This window comes from Phoca vitulina, unplaced genomic scaffold, assembly GCF_004348235.1.
Source record: "Phoca vitulina isolate PV1807 unplaced genomic scaffold, GSC_HSeal_1.0 scaffold50, whole genome shotgun sequence".
NCBI classification, from domain to species: Eukaryota; Metazoa; Chordata; class Mammalia; order Carnivora; family Phocidae; genus Phoca; species Phoca vitulina.
In genome coordinates this window covers 1,110,864-1,130,129 of record NW_022589753.1, presented here as the reverse complement: position 1 = coordinate 1,130,129, position 19,266 = coordinate 1,110,864, and the positions used below count along the sequence as shown (strand labels likewise).

The following is a 19,266-nucleotide window of genomic DNA, read 5'->3' as shown; positions in this document are numbered from 1 at the left end:
CTCTTCCCCTCCCCCCTCCCCTTCCCCTCTCCTCCCCCCTCCCCTTCCCCTCTCCTCCCTCTTCCCCTTCCCCTCTCCGCCCTCTTCCCCTTCCCCTCTTCCCCTTCCCCTCTTCCCCTCTTCCCCTCCCCCTCTTCCCCCTCTCCCCCCTCCCCTCTTCCCCTCCCCTCTTCCTTCCTACTCTCCCCAGCCCCTACCTGGTGGACACACACTGCCAGCCGCCCCAGTCAGGTGCTCCAGGCTCAGGGTGGGGGGCGTGGAGCCGAGGGGAGGGCCCCTAGCATCATCTGTTGGTCTTTAGCTGAGGACTGCTTGACACACTAAATAAGTGTGAAAAGCACGACTCTAAGCACTGCTCTCACTGCTTCTAACTTTCCTGGTGGTCTTGTGACAGTCGGTAAGCTCGCTGTGGGGTCCCTGTAGTCCAGGGACCTTCGGGCAGCACGGAGCCCGGCTCAGAGGCCCGCTCAGGGCCCCACGGCGACGGCCGCGCGCTTGCTGCCAGACTTCACCGCGGGTGGGGAGGCCCAGGAGCCGCCGGCCCAGACGTCCCTTCATCCCGGGGGGGGGGGGGGGGGGGGGGGGGGGGTGCATGGAACCCCCTGGCCTGTGGCCCAGACCAGGCAGGAAATCCCAGGCACTGGGGCCTCTGAGATGTGGCTGAGGGCCGTGCCTGCCCCGTGGTTCCTGAATTCCCCCTCCTCATCTCCAGGGCGGCCACATGTCTGCCCCTTGGGCAAGTTCTCACTCCTGCTATTTGAGCAAATGGACAATTTTTATTTCCATGTTTTCGGGGCGATCCTGCAGTTCCCAGACATGTCCCTAGTCTCACAATTGGCCGGGAAGGTGGCGAATAGAGCTTTCAGCTCTTTGACTCAGCAGTTCCACGCGGGAAATGACCCGTGTGCAGCCCGTGGTACTGGGAGCGATACCAGATTTGAGGAGGCCTGTGAAACAGTCACGGCACCCTTGGTGCGATGCTCCGGAGATCCTAAGACGACAGTTCTTTAGGAAGATCTGAGACGGGCACGCACACAACGCTGCGGCGGACCGGGAGCACGCCTGCTTCCCGTGAGCCCTGTGCCCCCGCAGCTTGGTGGGGGCCGCCTCAGGGACTCCCGAACCCCCTCTAACGCTCACCTTCTGTGTGCCAGGGCCCGGGAGGAGCCGCCGGCCCTAAGGGAGACCAGGTGAGTGGGCGCCCAGGGGTCAGGTCTGTTCTTCCGTTTCTCTCCCTCCTTCATTTCCTACTCTCCCTCTTGAACTCTGACTGGCGGGGGGGGGGGGGAGGCGCTCTGGACACCCAGCCCCACTTACAGGGAGGGTGTGTTCCCGCTGACCTGGGAATGGGGCCTTGTAGCGGGGGAGTCTGGGCCCCAGGCCTGTTTGTAGAAGGTACATTCTCTCGGGAAAGGCTCCGGGGCTGGGCCCGTGACCTCCGGTGGCCCCAGGCCCTCTTTGTATTGGTCGAGGACCTAGAACGATCTACAGCCCCCCAAGATTCTGCTTGGCAAGAAAGGCTCAGTGCATCCTGCCAGTCCCTGCCAGGTCCCCACCCTGGGCCTGGGGCTCCAGGGACCAGCGCCTGAGCTTTGAGAACAGCTCGAGGCGGGGTCAGCGCTCTGACCTGGGGCGTGTTGTTGCAGGGCGCTGCCGGCTCGGATGGCCTCCCTGGGGACAAAGGAGAGCTGGTGAGTGCGATTAAGTCGGCCTCACTTTTATCAGCAGCTGAGAATGAAGGAGTCCCCGTCGGGGATGAGGGTCAGTCTGCAGATCCAGGGAGCGTGGGAAGCCCCGGGGAGGCCGAGGCTGCGGGCCGAGGGCCCCATGACTGTGGCCAAGACAATCTCAGGGCTGCGTGTGCGCGGGTTCTTCTGGCAAATTCCTGGACAGCCTTGACCAGCGGGACCCCGGCCCCGGCCGTTAATCTGATGGGGGCAGCAGTGCCTGCCCGCTGGGGAGCCCCTCTGGCTGGGACCACGTCGCTGAGGACGCAGCTGAAGGGGACTGTAGGCAGAGATGTTCAGACATCCGTTATTTATTAGAACGATGATGACGGAGACAAGGAACAAAGTAAACACGTGTCACAAAACGTGCTGAACAGTTACTGAAAACACTCTTTAGGAAAATAAGTCACAACAACATCCGTGCATAGAACACAGTCCCAGCGAGATAAAAACTGCACCCAGGAGAGTACAAGGAGGTCGCCACTCCACGTCCGGAAGCAGTCAGAGGGTGGTTTCTTGGCAGTTTCCCGCCCTCCCCAACCCCCCTGCGCTAGCCTGGCTCTTTGGTAGCGAACGCCCACCCGACTAACGGCCAAACAACTGCTCTCTCACAGGGTCCCGGTGGTCCGGTCGGACCCAAAGGAGAGGTGAGTGGCCGCCAGCCGTCCCAACAACAAAGCCCAAGGAAATGCCAGGCCAGACTGCGGGGTGTGGGGGGCGGCAGCTGCTGGGCACTGCTCGCCTCCGACCCACCTCGGCCCCTTTTCCTCTAGGCCGGCAGTCGAGGGGAGCTGGGCCCGAAGGGCATCCAGGGTCCCAATGGCACCAGCGGTGTCGAGGGCCTCCCAGGCCCGCCCGGCCCCATGGGCTTCCCGGGGGTACAAGGCGTGCCTGGCATCACCGGGAAACCCGGAGTCCCGGTACGTCTTTTCCTTTGTTGAGGGCAGTGTTCGTCGGCATCGGTCACTTTTCTGAGACTGATGGCGGGGCGGGGGGCACCCCTAAGGGTGCCAGCCTGCCCGCAGTCTGCTGACGGACTTACGGGGTGAATTTCAGGGGCGGGAAGCCAGCGAGCAGCACATCAGGGAGCTGTGCGGAGGGATGCTCAGTGGTGAGTGCTCTGCACCCCTGCACACCTCGGGCCACCCACACCCCAGCCTCCTCCATCTCTTCCCTACCCGGGGCAGTGGGGGGGGGGTCTCCCTCCCCCCCAGGCTATAACACAGGCGGGGGGCACGGTGGGGGTTCTAGATGTCTGTGAAACCATCAGCAGGGACCGAGACCTGCACCCTTCCAGCCTTTACTGACTAAGTGGCCATCTATCTCTTGGCCACTTTGATTCACAGGATTTGTAAGGAGCTCCCCCCAAATGAGCACCTCCTCTTGGGCCTGTGACTCCCTCCTTGGCACATGGGAGAAACGTAGCAGTACTTCCGTTCCATGCCCTGAAGTGCGTTAGGGGCGGCTCGATCTTTTCCGCCTTGCACAGAACGCTTTTGCTAATCCTCCTCGAATAAATGCTTGCATCTTTGTTTTCCCAAAGAACAAATTGCACAGTTAGCTGCTCACCTGAGGAAGCCTTTAGCGCCTGGATCCGCAGGTCGGCCTGGTCCAGCTGGGCCCCCAGGCCCCCCGGGACCGCCGGGCTCCATCGGCCACCCTGGTGCCCGAGGGCCCCCTGGATACCGTGGTCCCACCGGAGAGCTGGGAGACCCGGGGCCCAGAGGTGAGTCGGCTGCCCGCCGTCCCCTGCACATCATCCCCCCGGGCACCGCAAATACCGTCAGAACAGCATTTGGGGGAGGAGGGGTAGACAAAAATACGAGGGATAAACAAACAGGAGCCCATTTACACGTAACGGCGTATGCCTTCAGAAAAACTGACATTCATGAACATTTCTCTTGCAAAAGGCAAAAGTTATACAGAACTCCCTTTGAAGCGCTGGGAAGTATAATTTAGAAACCAGAGGACCTCACGGGTGCGCCCTGTCGCTGAGGCCAGGCGCTGGCCCTGTCCAGGTCCCCGCTGAGCCGGCAGCAGCCGGATGCTCGGGCCCACGGACGGGCCACGCGGCTAACACAACTGTGAACTCCCGGCCACTGAGCTTTTCCCCCACGGCCTCTGACACCCACTTCCTGTCTGAGTTTGCTCAGTGTCCCACCCGCATCCCGCCGGCCGGCCTCCTGGCCCCAGTGCGGATTTAAAGCTCAGGATTCCAGTCCGTGCCAATTTATTGACCAAATAATTCTGTTTCTGAAAAACAGCTTAAAAACGTTTCTGAGGGAAACTTAACTCTGTGATTTGCTCTCTTCATCGATGAGGCACAGTTTGAATACCTCAAGTCCGGCTATTCCAGAATGAGCGGTGCCGCACTTATTTTTAAGAAACTTCGAGGCTGAACAATTTCAGCCCTGGAGACAGACACGTCTTCCCAGACACGGTGTCGGTCCCAAGTCCACGGTCAGCCGGCTTCACGTGGCCTTGGAGATGGCTGTGGGCTCTGAGCATCTCCGGCGCCGGCACAAGGCTGTCTTCCACCAACAGACCAAGCGGGTTTCTTCACGTAGGGATCTGAAGGCCTTTGAGCCTTTTGAAAACACGGTTCTCAACTAGCCTCCATCCCCTTCCCTGGTTCTGGCGCTCGGATTACTTTTCTGAGAGCGCTTCGCTTCAGGAAAAGGCTCACCACGTGGGCGCCCTGCCCGTCACAAGGCGGGTGACACGCTGGCGTGGGGGCTCATGCCATCGCGCCAGTGGTCCCTCCTTGAACCCCACCGGGTGCTCACGTGTCCGGTGCTTCCCCACAGGGGCTTCGGGAGACAGAGGAGACAAAGGCTCGGCGGGCGTGGGTCTGGACGGGCCGGACGGAGACCAGGGGCTACAAGGTAGGTGCCCGTCACCAGCCGCTTTCCCAACGCGCTGTGGCTTGACCTGGGGCCGCCTGTGGGTGGTGAACATGTATCACGACGTCTTCTCTTGGCAAAGTCCTCTCAGATGGTCAGGAACGGTCAGGAACCGCCTGAATGACTTTGTACAAGTTTGAGCGAGAACAGAGTCAGGAGGATCTCTCCCCGTAGGTTCAGTTAAGTTCTATTCGGTGAAAGCAGTCTAGCGTCTAGGTCAGTTCAGTCCAGCAGAATTCCCTAATTCCCTCTGAATTAGCCACATGTACCCTGAATGTTTGGTGTCCAATACAAACGCTTTGTGGAGACAGAGGACCAGCCCCTGCCCCCTGCGGTCCGTCCCTCACAGAACACACGAGTCACCTTACGGTCTTCCACGCACCCCCGCACCCTGGGCGGAGCAGAGGCCCTGCTCCAGTCCTCTCCGAGCGCCCAGAAACCCTCTCCTCTGCTGGCCCTCCAGGCCGCACCCACGCTCCCAGCCCCTCCTCAGCTGACCCACCCTGCCTCCCCCTGCTCAGGAGGCCTGTCCCCCGAGGTGGGGGCCCCCCCCCCCGGCCCCCCCCGGCCCCGCCCCCCCTCCCCCCCGGCCCCCCCCCCCCAGCAACTCCGCCCCCCCCCCCCAACGGCCCCCCCAGCTCCCAGGAGACGCTCTCTTCCCTCGGCTCCCATGAGCTCTGCTCGGGCCCGAGCCGCTACGCTCGGGACAGGCCCCTGGCCTCCACATCCCCCCACCTCGTCCTCTGCCCTCGCTCCTCTCCCCACATGGTCTCTCCTCCCCTCCGCCCTTCCAGAGCGCAGAATACGCCCCTACACAGAAGGGCTGGGGGTGGCAGGCTGAATGGATGTTCTATTCTTACATCTACACTCACCTTCCCGCTCCGTCCCAAGGGCCGCAAGGCGTGCCTGGCGTTAGCAAAGACGGCCGAGATGGGGCCCACGGCGAGCCCGGGCCTCCAGGCGATCCTGGCCTCCCCGGTGCTGTCGGTGCTCAGGGGACCCCCGGCATCTGTGACACCTCGGCCTGCCAAGGAGCCGTGATGGGAGCCGTCGGGGAAAAATCAGGTTCTAGAAGCTCCTAAAACACAACCGGAGGAAGTGAGAAGGTGGTGCCGACGCCAGCAGGGAGCTCTGGAAGGACACGAGGAGTCAGCCGCGCTCCGTGGGGGAGGGGACAGCGTGGCATCGGTGGCAGCCCTCGCGGCCCTCCTGGCCTGCCCCTGTGTCCTCCACGGCAGGGACCGGCCACGTGGTCCCCGAGAGCGTCCTCCATCGACCTGTTGTCCAGTGTTGTCTCTACGCGCATTTACAAGTGCCCGTCAGCGGTCACGTCGTACGTCAGACGGGCCCCGTGGGCGCCAACTAGACCCCGCACCTGGGGGGGCACAGGGCGCACGTGTGCACAAGTCCTCGGGGCCTAAAACAAACAGCCACCTGTTCACACACCACTTGTGGAAGGACTAAGACTCACAGTAAGACGGCAGATGACCCCAGGCGACCCCAGTCTAATGAATAAAGGATTCCCTGTACGGTGCCCCCTCCACACATGGTCTAGTCTGATTTACCTGCTTCTTTGTGTACAAACTTTTGACTGTCTCCGATTAACAGTATTTATTGAAGGTGACCCTGTATTGCGAGAAAGTCTACTGCTATTACCTGTTGTGATAAATAAAGCCACTCATGTGAAAACCTCAGTTCCAAACACTACAGTTTATTACACAGAAAGTAATGACTCTCAATATGAAAATGAGGGCATTGAAGGAATCCACTGTGACAATATCTCATTTATGGACAAAAGTGGCTTCAAAGGGAGTCTCTGGAAAATGTCCAGCAAGAGGTCTGGACACGGACCGCATTTCACAATGCAGTCCCATGTGACTGAAGTCAGCACAGGGGGAGGGAGAAACAAAGGAGTAAAATTTCCAAACTACTTCTAATTAAGAACAATTTAACTTGTTCCAATTGCTAAGTGGGCAAATTTAAAATGTAAATAAAATAAGTAAAAAGCAGTGTACCTTGGAAGACTAAGGAAATTATGAAGGATGTTAATTTTTGAAGTTATCATGTTAAGAAAACATGATGGAATCAGGCAGATAATTGAAAAGTTTCTTGCTAATTGTCAACAGGTCTTCATCCCCAAATGGTCTAAGAGGACACGAATGGCTAAGTATTTTGTTCTAGACAAACATCTTTACAAAACGTGCTGTAACGTCCCCACAGAGGCCCCTCAACTGGACTCACGTCCCCCAGAGCCAGACCGCCGGGGCTCCGGGGCTGCACAGACGCTCGGGGCCCCCGGGCAGCAGCCACCACTGCTGGGAGCTAGCGGTCCCTTCCGGTCACTTGACATCCATGGCCGGGCTGCTCTGTAGGCCCTCCTGCGCGGGACGCGCCACCAAGGAGTCCGGTCTGGTCAGCTTGAGCCTTCTGCCAGTTTTACCGCAAAACACACTCTCAAATTCCTGAAGTTGAGAAACCACCATTAATGTTGTGAATTTACAGACTTGGAAACCATCGTAAATTTGCAGACTTGGAAACTATCTTAAAAACACAAAAGGCGGGGCGCCTGGGTGGCTCAGTTGGTTAAGCAACTGCCTTCGGCTCAGGTCATGATCCTGGAGTCCCGGGATCGAGTTCCGCATCGGGCTCCCTGCTCAGCGGGGAGTCTGCTTCTCCCTCTGATCCTCCCCCTCTCATGCTCTCGGTCTCCCATTCTCTCTCTCAGATAAATAAATAAAAAATCTTTAAAAGACAAACAAACAAACAAAAAAAAACACAAAAGGCTGGGGACACCCGGCTGGCTCAGTCAGTGAAGGCCTGCAGCTCTTGATCTCGGGTTGTGAGTTCGAGCCCCACGTTGGGCATAGAGATTACTTAAAATGAATAAATAAAATTTTTAAAAATTAAAAATACATCAAAGGTTGAAATTACGAGCTGAACTACTTCAAAATATATAAAGGTGTCATCCACGAGCTCATGTCACCTCTTTTAAGGGGGTGTATGTCATAAAAACAGGGATTCAAACATTTTTCTCAAATAATCACATTTACACGTACTATTAATTTTCCAATAGATTCCCATAATGCCTGTCCCTTTTATAAAGCCTTCTTTATTTAAAAACAAGCAGCCATACTTACATTTTTCAATGTAGTAAAATATCCATACTACGATACCATTTTCGCCATGTGTGAGTGTTTGCTAGGCTGCATTCAGCCCACGCACACTGTCCCACAGCATCGCTACCATCCGTCTGCAGAACCTTCCATCACCCTGCAGACACCGTGCCCATCACTTACCCCACGCACACCGGTGAGTGCTCCGTGGCGGGCCTGGCGTCAGGGGGCTGGCTCTGGAAGGCTAAAAGCTGGCTCCTGCGGAGCCCCGTCCCCTGCGGCCCTTGCTCACGCTCTCCACCTCTAGAACTCTGACAAGCCCCGGTTTTTGCTCCCGAGTACACGGGGCAGCCCCAAGCTCACAAAAGGAGAAGGCAAGTGCAAGCAGATGGCCTGATCTCATCAGCCTCTGGGAAACAAAGATCGGGGGTCTGCAAAATGCACAAGGTGGAAAATCCTACAGGACAGAGGGTTCCATCTCTTCAATAAATAAAGGACAGGGAAGAAAGGAGGGGAGCCATCGTGGAGTCAAAGCTGTTTAGCTACCAACCAACGTTCGGCTGGACAGCGTTTGGATCCCGATTCAAGGAAGTCAGCGGGACAAAGACTGCTGTGAGCCCATCGGGGGCATCTGGATGTGGTGGTGCTTTTAGACCCCACTTCTATTTTTAGAGATGCCCTTGTGAGTGAAACCGAGATATCTGTGGAATGCTTTAAACCATCTATCGAGGGAGGCAGGACGGGCGCCCTTGTGCCCAAGGAACACGGGAGCTCAGTATTCTGTTCTCCCCACGTCTGTGCATGGATACACTTCCATAAGTTGTTTTTTGGTTTTTTTTAAGCATAGCATTCTTAATTAAATTTACGTTTATAGATTTTCTATTATGGTAAAAAATACGTAACGTGAAGTTTTCCATTTCAGCCACTTATCTGAGTGGTTTTACCCAGTGGCATTAACTTCAGGATGCTGTGTGATCAGCACCGTTTCTGACTTTTCATCGTCCAACACGGACACTCTGTCCCCATGGAACAGGGACTCTCGCCCTCCGCCAGCACCCACCCACCGTCCCACTTTCTGTCTCTACGAGCCGGGACGACTCCGGGGACCACACAGAGGTGGACTCATAACAGTAGCTGTCCTTTTGTGACCGGCATCCTCAGGTGCATCCGTGCCGTGGCAGGTGCCAAGCGCTTCCCTTTTATGGCTAAGCCATATTCCGCTGTCTGTGCACATGCTTTGCTTATCCACTCGTCTGCTGATGGGCACGGGGGGCCTCCACATCCTGGCTGCTGTGAACGTTCACATCCAACTGTCCACCTGGGTTGCTGCCCACAAGTGCGACCACAGGGTCAGGTGGCAATTCTAACTTTGAAAGCCGTCACCCGATTTTCCACAGCGGCTGCACGGAGTTCTGCTCCCAGACTCGCTGTCCCGTCTGTGACAGCCACACTACTGGGTGGGAAGCCCACAGCCTCTGGATTTGCATTTCCCTGATGATCAGAGATCTGCTCATGGACCTGTTGGCCATTTGTTTATCTTCTCTGGAAAAAGGTATTCAAATCCTTTGCCCGTTTTTGAACTGTGTTGTTTTCCTGTTGCTGGGCTGTGGCAGCTTCGTACCGCATCCTGTCCAGAAACGGAAGCACACGTTCGTGCGGCGCTAGGTGTCCCCGGGCCGCCTGGAGCGGCTGCAGCGCGCCCCCTGTCCACCTGCCGTTGGTGACTGCCACCTGCACTCAGCAGCTGTACCTGCACGTAGCTCTAATTTTCTTCCCAAACTTGAAAGAAAGGATTTTAGGGTCTCGATGCAATTTAAGATGAGCCACATTTTGACAATTTCCTGTATCCTGATACCCAAAAGCCCAAATATAAAATATCTGCCTATATTTGAGAAGGTAGAATTTACCTTTGGGAATAATTACATAAAAGTCACAAAGAAGGAAACTGTCATTTCTGACCCAAGAAAGTACTCCAGAGACCTCCTGAGCAACGTGCGCACAACAAGGTGAGTGCGGGGCGTCCGCCTTTGCTGAAGGCAGCCAGGTGTGGTCTGGGTTCTCCTGGCCCGAACATCCTACTCTCCCCACCAGCATCTGTTGCAACGAAACCTCAGTGAAATGTCGGAGTTTCGAGGGAGTTCTACAATGAATCGGAACACCCTGGGAGAACGTCTAGCCAAAGCGGGTGTTCACGTTCGATTTGTAAATATGAGGATGCCAAATATAAAAAGTTTCTTTTTTGGGGCACCTGGCTGGCTCAGCAGGAAGAGCATGCAACTCTTGACCTTGGAATCAGGAGTTCGAGCCCCACGTTAGGTGTGGAGACGACATAAGTAAAAATAAACTTAAAAAAAGAAAGTGAATTTCTTCTTAATAGGAAAGAGAGCGACGGTCCCGGTTGCACATCAAGGAACCAGGCCAGGGAGCTGTGAAGACAATGGGCAGACAAGGCACCCAAGCCAAGCGCTCAGGGCACCAGGCCGTGCCTCTTGGAGCAGGTCTGCCAGACAACAGAGGACAGGAAGAGCCTAGGTTTTTTGGAAAAGAATTTTTTTTTTTTAAAGATTTTATTTATTTATTTCAGAGACAGGGAAGGAAGGAGGGAGAGAGAGAAAGCGCAAGACAGCAAAAGCGGGGCCAGGGGCAGAAGGAGAAGCAGACTCCCCGCTGAGCAGGGAGCCCGATGCGGGGCTCGATCCCTGGACCCCGGGATCATGACCTGAGCCGAAGGCAGACACCTAACGACTGAGCCACCCAGGCGCCCCTAGAGGAAGAGTCTGAATCGCCATTAATGATCTCAACCGAACAAACCCAGAATTCACCAAACGGAAAATACACATTCTTTCCAAATAAATACAGAACTTTTATTTTTTATTTAAAAAAAATTTTTTTTTTAAGATTTTATTTATTCATTTGAGACACAGAGATACAGAGAGAGAGAGAGAGAGAAAGCATGAGCAGGGAGAGAGGCAGAGGGAGAGGGAGAAGCAGGCTCCCCGCTGAGCCAGGAGCCCGATGCGGGGCTCGATCCCAGGACCCTGGGACCATGACCTGAGCCGAAGGCAGACGCTTAACGACTGAGCCACCCAGGCGCCCCTAAATACAGGACTTTTAAAAACCGACCACGGAAGACGTTACAACAGAAGTCTCAGCAAACTTTCAAAAACTGTCTCTTTATACAGACCATCTTCGTTGATGACAACATAATAAAAAAATGTGAAAAACAGACCCAAAGCTTCTAAACTCCAGATGTCAGAAAGAATAAAACTTTAAAAAAATAAAGGTAAGCTTTTAAAACAACATACAAGCAAATTACAACAGAAAAAAACACCACCACTAACTCTGCTCACCCCCCAAACACCACCAACTCTGCTCGCCCCCCAAACACCACCACTAACTCTGCTCGCCCCCCAAACACCACCACTAACTCTGCTTGCCCCCCCAAAAGCCAACAGAGCAGAACAAGACGAGAAGCCAGGACACCCAAGGCTGACGGAGACTCGGGCACAGACGCCCCAGCTGGGGAAGGGCGGGCCCGGCCCACAGGGAGCACCTAGCAGCAGCACTGGCCCCGGGTCTCCGCAGGGAGGTTTTCCTCCTGCTGTGCCCACCCGAGCCATATTTATGTATGAAATACAAAATATAATACACACAAGTTTTAACCTATTCAATCTCTGAGTATATACAAAGACAGTTAACAGATTTTTTTTTGTTGTAAGTGCCTTCATATTTGAATGAATTATGTCAATAACTCACTAGTAATAGGTACACAAAGCCAAACATTGGATCATTTTCAAAAATATAGAAGCTTTTCTCCAAAGATGACATCCAGATGGCCAACAGACCCATGAAAAAATGTTCATCACCACTCGGCATCAGGGAAATGCAAATCAAACCCACAATGAGATATCACCTCACACCAGTCAGAATGGCCAAAACTGACAAGTCAGGAAACAACACATGTTGGTGAGGATGCGGAGAAAGGGGAACCCTCCTACACTGTTGGTGGGAATGCAAGCTGGTGCAGCCACTCTGGAAAACAGTATGGAGGTTCCTCAAAAAGTTGAAAATAGAGCTACCCTATGACCCAGTAATTGCACTCCTGGGTATTTACCCCAAAGACACAGATGTAGTGAAAAGAAGGGGCACCTGCACCCCAATGTTCATAGCAGCAACGTCTGCAATAGCCAAACTGAGGAAGGAGCCGAGATGCCCTTCAACAGATGAATGGATAAAGAAGATGTGGTCCGTATATACAATGGAATATTACTCAGCCATCAGAAAGGATGAATACCCAACTTTTACATCAACATGGATGGGACTGGAGGAGATTATGCTAAGTCAAGCAGAGAAAGTCAATTATCACATGGTTTCACTAATATGTAGAATTTAAGAAACAAAACGGAGGAACGAAAGGAAAAAAAAGAGAGAGAAACAAAGCAAGAAACAGACTCTTGACTCTAGAAAACACACTGATGTTTTCTAGACCAGAGCAGAGGTGGGTGGGGGTGGGGGAAACGGGATGGGGACGAAGGAGGGCACTTGTCCTCACGAGCACCAGGTGACCTACGGAAGGGCTGAGTCACTACATTGTACACCTGCAACGAGTGGTACACTGTTAACCGGCTGGGATTAAGGTAAAAAGCTTAACAAAAAATATACATAAAGGCTCTATTTTATTAAAATTAACAGTTTACCTCTAACAAATAACATCACAGAGTAACTGCAGGATAACCATAAACGACCCAATCAGAAGGAACATGACACAAATACTGCTTTAAAACTCGATCACACGTACGACGACAGCGCAGCTCACGCGGCCCAGACGCCGCGGGGACAGAAGGGGAACCAGAAACGCAGCCCACGGCTCCCAGCCCCGCAGGATCTACACACGGCAGCTCTTCGGAAAAGGCTTCCACGTTTATGCGCCAACCTCGACTCAGTCCCTAAGACATGCTGCAACCACAGCAGCGGGCACGCGATGGCTTCCACAGCGACCCGAGCCGGGGTGCGCAGGGCTTGCCTCACCAAGGCCTCAGGAGCACTCACCCTGACCACCAGCATGCCGAGGCCCCCCCACGGCAGAGCCCTGGAGCCTCTGTTCTTCCATCTGAGCCCCCAAGGAAGGGTGGCTGGACTCCCGCCCACATGACGCGCTCGGTCCCCCCGCCAGGAGCCGCGCTCGCTCACTGGAATTGCCCCTGGGACCGACAGACAGGGTCAAGGCAGTGCTGGCTACACTAGGGAGCCAGGTCCTCGGGCCCAGAGCCCCCAAGTCGTCCCCAATCGCCCTGCCCATGGAAGAGTCGCTCTTCTCTGCCTTCTGAATGCATCTGAATTCCAGACTGTTTAACAGCATCTGCCTCTCTCTCTCCCTTCTTAACTCGTCTCGCTTCATCCCTTCAAAAAGTCTTCAGAGGGTAAAAAAATACACATCTTACAGGTGTCTGAAACCCCCTCCAGTCCCATGCAATCTGCTGCATACAGCAGGTGCTCAATCTGACAACTCATACGCTGCGTGTCAGTGAACCAACCCAGGCTATGATTAGTATTTCGATAAACGATGAGCTACAACATTAATGAGCGGAGTTTTGTTCATAGTGAACTCAGCATCTGACCCTGGGTTCCAGGAAACGAATGACAGTCAGGGATATCTTAGGGAAAAAAGGATAAATAACATCACTTGTCAGTTTATAAAATTCTGAAAATCTACCTACCCTGAATACTGACCTTTTTAAGAGAATCTCCATGTCTTTCCTGAATGTACTTCAGGAACGCCGTGGTCCACTGCAGGGTGGTCGCCTTATCCGTCTCCGCATTGCAGAACGGGACTAAAAGATTCAACTCATCACAGCAAATGCGGATTCTGCGCCTACAGTCAAAATCCAAAGCAATCACACTGAGAAGCAGAAGCAATACCGCCGCTCCCAGCCTGGCCACCTGTGCTCGGGGCCGCGCTCCACCAGGACCATCCTGCTCAGGGGCCAGGAGCAAGTCTCTAGACCAGGGACGGAGCCAAACCCCCGAAACTGGAAGCAAAATTTTGTGTGTGCTTTTTCTGGGTAGATCGTTCTTCACTCACAAGTTATTACCCTGCTCTCCATGTGCCAAGGAACTGACCCACAGCTAAGAGTCACAGCTTTGACCTCCAAAGGAGCCCTGGTTCAAAAAAGGATCACAGACTACACTCTGCTAATACCCCCAAGCCCAGCCTTTTTAGAGATAATTTTTTTTTCAGAGAGAACGTAAATCACAAGTTGGGTCTTATGATTAGACCATGTTAGCTCTTGCAGATGACACTCGGCGTGACGCCAGGTCCTAGAGGAGCTGACACGGAGTAGCGGATGCAGCACGACCCCTGCTGCCCACCTTCCACGTGCACACGTGGGAGCAGACGTGGGGATCTCCTAAGGCAAACACGAGAGCGGGCACCTATCTCCAGTCCGAGCGGGAGACAACTCTACATCACGGACGAGAGACGGAGATGCGAGGCAGTGAACCTACAGTGTGTTACCCTAGGGAATGGCAGGGTGCCAACCTACGGCTAAGGGTTCTCCCACGGCAGGTACCCAGTAAACGCTGATGAAACGTCAGGTAGGAAAGCCATCCTTCGTAGTTCACAGACGTCCTTCAGTTCGAGAGAGAGAGAGTGTGTTTGTGTGTACACAGGTCTAAGAATGATCGCTGGCGGGCTAGCTAGCTTTAACACGTCCCTTAAAAAGAAGTAAGCTGCCTCAGGTCAACACTGGAGCTTCAGAGTTGAGTATCTGCCTTGCCCCGTGCTACAGAAAGGAAACTGGGACGAAGTACCCCGGAAATGATTAAGTTAATTACGTTAATTATGTTAGGGAAACATCAGGTAAAAATCCAGCTGTAATACAGAAAAATTAACCACCTTTTGGTTCTACGTAAAATCCAAACAAGTTCTAAATAAAACCTGCAGCTAAAATGACCTAAATAACAGTTTTAACCCTTTCTTCCCCAACATTCTTAAAAGAACCAAGTGAAGCTGGTGCCCTGGTGTGCAGCCCAGCTGTCTCCTGGAGGCCCACTCACAAGGCTGGCCCCTGACGGCCTCGGGGAACTACGATCTTGGGAGGGTTCCCAGCATCATTAGTGAGGTGCCTAACTGTGCCTAAAATGTTTGTACGAACAATGCAGTTCATGCTGAGCACTACCTCTCCCTCTGGGGGCCTGGGGTTTGGCGACTCACCAGGTAGGAAATGCCTCCATGACCCAACCTGCCAATAAAATCTTGGGGCACTGAGTCTCTGACAAGCGTTGCCAGCTGGCAATTTCACCCGCCCCAGGACCCGGTGCTGCAGGAGCAGAGTGCATCCGGGAGTCCCCTGGGAGAGGACACCTGGGAGCTCGCATCTGGCTCCCTGGACTTCTCCCCAGGCACCTTTGCTAAGTTTACTGTGTCCTTTCTCTGTAATCAATCAAAGCCGTAAGTCTTCCTAATGAATCATCAAACCTGAGGGTGGTCCTGGGGACCCCGATCCACCTAGCAAAACACAGTGTTTACTCTGGCCAACCTTTCTCCACGTTGAACACGTTTTGAAATAACTAAACTGCTGTTTCATGAATAACTTGCCTATTACTGCTAGTAACTATAGTAAACTTGCGTGTTGACGAGCAATCACACGCATTACCTTCTATCTCTTTCCATGCGGTTGTGCCTCTCCCTACGCTGCGACCTTCCTCCCTGGGGCCCGCTCTGGGCCTGCTCCCCGAGGTTTGCCTGCGAGGACTCCGCAGGCGGCCAAGCGCCCTGTGTGGAGGTCGAGCCTTCGCCCACGTTCTGAATCTCTCCAAGGGCTCTTCGTTCTACATTTGTGTCCAGCTGACGTATTCTACTCCGATTCCTCTTATTTATGGCTTGCTTACATAGCGCTTCTTCTTTGCAAAAGAAGAAAAAAGTGGTATTTTAATTCTTTATTTTACTTAACTTGTCCCCATTAATGCTGAATGTATTTTGTGGCATTTTTCAAGCCAGAAGAGACACATGAATGGGCAAAGGAAGGCCCAAAACTGAACAGGAAGAGCCGTACCCACTACAGTAACTGGTACAAGCCGTTAGCACAAAGCTCCAAACCACAAAACTGAACATAAATCCGTAACTAAATTAAAACACTGAGTATTATGTGATCAACAGAACCTTGTCAGAAGTCCCTTTTTTATCAACGGGTGTTAGCTGCCATCTATGAATAGAGAAACCAAGAGGTTGTTCAATTTTTCTGACATTCAGAATGGAAAAAACAAACTTTCTCCCAAAGATTTTCTTTTACAAAATTACTCTAATGTGACAGCAGGTACTCTACCTGCCATGCTCAGAAGAGGACAAAACCTAAGTGCCTTAGGGTTCAATGTGCCCTCAGCTGACAAGTGATTCTGCCCCCGGAAGGAGGAATCGCATCCCAGCTCTTATTTATGCTAGAGGAACACGGCAAATTCCACCACCTCTAGAAGAGCCGGCGCGTAACCATCATGCCCACGTGGTGACGTACATTCCCGAGACGCCAAACAAAACCAAAGTTTCTGTGGCCAAAGGGTCCCTACGCACAACTTTCACAACGGGACCTGCAAGGAAGACATGGTGGGGAATTCACAGCGCTGGGAATATTTTGTTCCTGAAGCTGAGGAGTTAGTACATGGTTTATGTTACTATCAACCTTTCACTTTGGAAATGGTAGCGCATACCTCTGAATAAAAAGTCCCAACAAGGAGAACGACCCACTGGCCGGAGGAGCGCAGTACTCCATCCCCGCTCTGGCCCCATCAACTCTGGAAAAGCTAGGTGTTATTTTGTCGGGTTAAGTTGAAAAATAATTTGTTTGCAAGGAGAAAAGGATTGTGAGCTCACTCTCAAGGTGAGCAAAGTTTGCCTTCAGCAGTTTCTTTATTTCTAAAACTTTCTGAATCACCTTATGGCCTCTTGCTCCCAACTCAATCCTTTGCCCATCTGTAGATTGTCTCCTAAAGCTTTTAGCAGATTTCAGACTCCTGCCTCACTCACGAAATATAAAATAAGAAACAAAAAAACAACTATTAAGTGCTTTCAGCAACTTGAAGGAAACTGAAAATTTACATAAGTCTATCACTTCTCTGTTTGTGGAGATTACCAGTAAGAAAAAGCAGCCCCCAAACTCAATGATTCCGTACTAAGTATAAATATGATGTCTGAGGGGCGCCTGGGTGGCTCAGTCAGTTAAGCGGCCAACTCTTGATTTTGGCTCAGGTCCTGAGATCCAGCCCCACGGTGGGCTCTGTGCTCAGCAGGGAGTCGGCCCGAGATTCTCTCTCTCCCTCTGCCCCTCCCCCTGCTTGTGTGCTCGCGTGCTCTCTCTCTCACAAATAAATGGATAAATCTTTAAAAAAAAAAAAAAGACCACTTCATGTTTATACTCGGCCTCTCTCCCTCCCCACCCTCGGCCAAGAAGCCAGCAGGGCAGTGCTCCCTCCGCTTTATGGCTTACCTCCTACTTTAATCCAAACCTGCTCAGGCAAAGCTTTGTTTCTACCGCCCAAAGTCTGTTTAGTGGATTCAATTTCCTGCTGGTAACAGAAAGAAAATGCTCTAGGCAATCCAATGTCCTGATGCTTGGCAGCTTCGAGTATAGAACATGGGTTACCAGAACCCTGGAAAAAATGAAGTGACAGGAAGTTTACCAGCATGCCCACAAATCAAATGCCCTCTAACCGAAGTCAGGTCAAAGGTGTTAATGCAATTTGAGTAACTTCACGTACACTGAGGATTTTAAGATGTTCCCAAACCACATAAACGCTTTTGATCTCAAAGATTATTAAGCTCAATAAAAGAAAAACAGATCCTTCGGACCTAACGAAAATAAAATCCACTTAATACAAAAGAGCAGCACCCGACGAGTCCCTCCCTTACCTGGGTCTGTGAGAGGCTCGAGCCCCCCGCAGCAGAGCACGCATTGGCCGTGAACAGAGGGCATGTAAATTGTAAAGCGGTGGCGGCCGCTGCGGTTTTATTTTTCACCAATGTCGTGCATTTGTTTTGTTGCTGATGTAGAGGGACGTTCATGAATTCGGAAGGATGTCGGATAAGAGTTACCAAACTGCCAAGACAAAGGAGACCCGGAGACACGTGAAGACTGTGTGGCAGGCAAGCGTGCCGAAGGCTGCGGTCCCCAGCACGCTCTCCCGGCTAGCACCAAGACTTCTAGACAGCTCAGATCGGGCAGGACGAGCGCCCCTCCTCGTGGAAACCTCTACCGAACCAGGATCAACCAGCGCTGCAGTGGACAAGCTCACACTTCTTCCTCACAGAGGACCATACGGCTGGATGTCACCTGACACCAATCTCTCTTTTTTTGGCCATTCTCCAAAATCTGATGACTAGGGGCAAAATGGGGAAAACCACAGGGTAGGGAGGGACAGAAAGCGAGGAGCCCCCCCAGCACAGAGGCGGCTACTCTTCAGCATTCGTCTCTGAGACATGACTGACGGGCTGCCATCCTGGCGGCAGGGCGAAGCTGCGTTCTGTCATCAGGACACTTTCCTTCCACCAAGGCTCATCCGTGTGTGGAGTCACCCCTAACCTGAGTCAACGGGGGGGAAACAGGCCTCTCCTGACATTAAGGTGGATAATTTGGTGCAAAAGCTTTGGTCCTCAGAAGCACCTGTACACTTATCTCAACTGCACTCTCTTCCACATGCAGACAGAGTACGCCCCACACGAGGGCATGCTTTGTGGTACGCACTCAGGACTCAAAAGTATTTGCTCATGGGCGCTTGCAGAGCACACACCCTTCCAAGTGGGCCCCAGGCCCAACGGGGTCTGCTCCCTGTGAAGATGCCGGCCAGAGGAGGCCGGCGGCTTTCTCCAGGGATGGCTTCACCTACACCCAGGCCCACCTGGGCCTCATCCCTATTAAAACGCAAGCTGTAGTAGGGCTGGTGGCCTTTGCACCTGGATCACCTCGTCTACACCCAGACCCAGCCAGGCTGGTGGCCGCCCCACCAGAGGGACTCATGTGCCCCAGACTGAGACTACGGCCGCTCCATGGGACCTCCTCGGGTGCACCCCGGCGGGGGCTGCAGGCCTCGGCAGCGGACGGCCTCGTGTGCACGCAGCCCCGGCGGGCCTGCTCCCGGCGCACCCGCGCCCTCCCCGCGCCCGGCCACCCGGGAGGTGGCGGGGAGGGACACCCACTTGTTGAGCGCCACGCCGGGCTCGGGGGGCTCGGCGCCGCGCGGGGCGGGCGGCGGCTCGGCAGGGATGCTGTTGAAGCGGTCCTCCAGGCGGACGCGCACGGCCGACTTGGCCCGCGCCTCGGGCGCGCCCTCCGCGTTCTCCTTGCCGCCGCCGTCGGGCGCCTTGGGCCGCGGCGCGCCGGGGCCGGGGTCGTCGGCGCCCGGCGTCTTCTCGGCGGGGGCGGGGGCGGCGGCGGCGGCGGGGGCGGGGGCGCCCGCCTCGCTCAGCAGCATCATGCGCAGCTCCTGGAAGTCGACGTGGCCCAGGCAGGGCGCTGCGCCCGCGAAGCCGCCGTC

The 19,266-nt window shown here is 53.9% G+C and overlaps 2 protein-coding genes across 3 annotated transcripts in view; one reads left to right on the top strand and one right to left on the bottom strand.

The window, feature by feature from the left end:
• The window catches only part of COL9A3 (collagen type IX alpha 3 chain), an 18,437-nt gene extending 12,113 nt beyond the window's left edge, over positions 1-6,324 (top strand). For both annotated transcript variants that reach the window (XM_032387627.1, XM_032387626.1), the window contains exons 25-32: positions 1,155-1,190; positions 1,647-1,691; positions 2,342-2,374; positions 2,501-2,647; positions 2,784-2,838; positions 3,271-3,453; positions 4,535-4,612; positions 5,522-6,324. In XM_032387627.1, coding sequence (XP_032243518.1) covers positions 1,155-1,190; positions 1,647-1,691; positions 2,342-2,374; positions 2,501-2,647; positions 2,784-2,838; positions 3,271-3,453; positions 4,535-4,612; positions 5,522-5,712 — 768 coding nt within the window. In that variant the 3' untranslated portion in view covers positions 5,713-6,324. The remainder of the gene's footprint in view (positions 1-1,154; positions 1,191-1,646; positions 1,692-2,341; positions 2,375-2,500; positions 2,648-2,783; positions 2,839-3,270; positions 3,454-4,534; positions 4,613-5,521) is intronic.
• Positions 6,322-19,266, bottom strand: part of TCFL5 (transcription factor like 5) — a 17,079-nt gene continuing 4,134 nt past the window's right edge. The window contains exons 2-7 of the mRNA XM_032387569.1: positions 18,929-19,244; positions 17,645-17,831; positions 17,223-17,385; positions 15,399-15,645; positions 13,474-13,615; positions 6,322-7,092 (exon numbers count right to left, since the gene is read on the bottom strand). Of these exons, the coding sequence (XP_032243460.1) occupies positions 6,970-7,092; positions 13,474-13,615; positions 15,399-15,645; positions 17,223-17,385; positions 17,645-17,831; positions 18,929-19,244 (1,178 nt within the window). The 3' untranslated portion in view covers positions 6,322-6,969. The remainder of the gene's footprint in view (positions 7,093-13,473; positions 13,616-15,398; positions 15,646-17,222; positions 17,386-17,644; positions 17,832-18,928; positions 19,245-19,266) is intronic.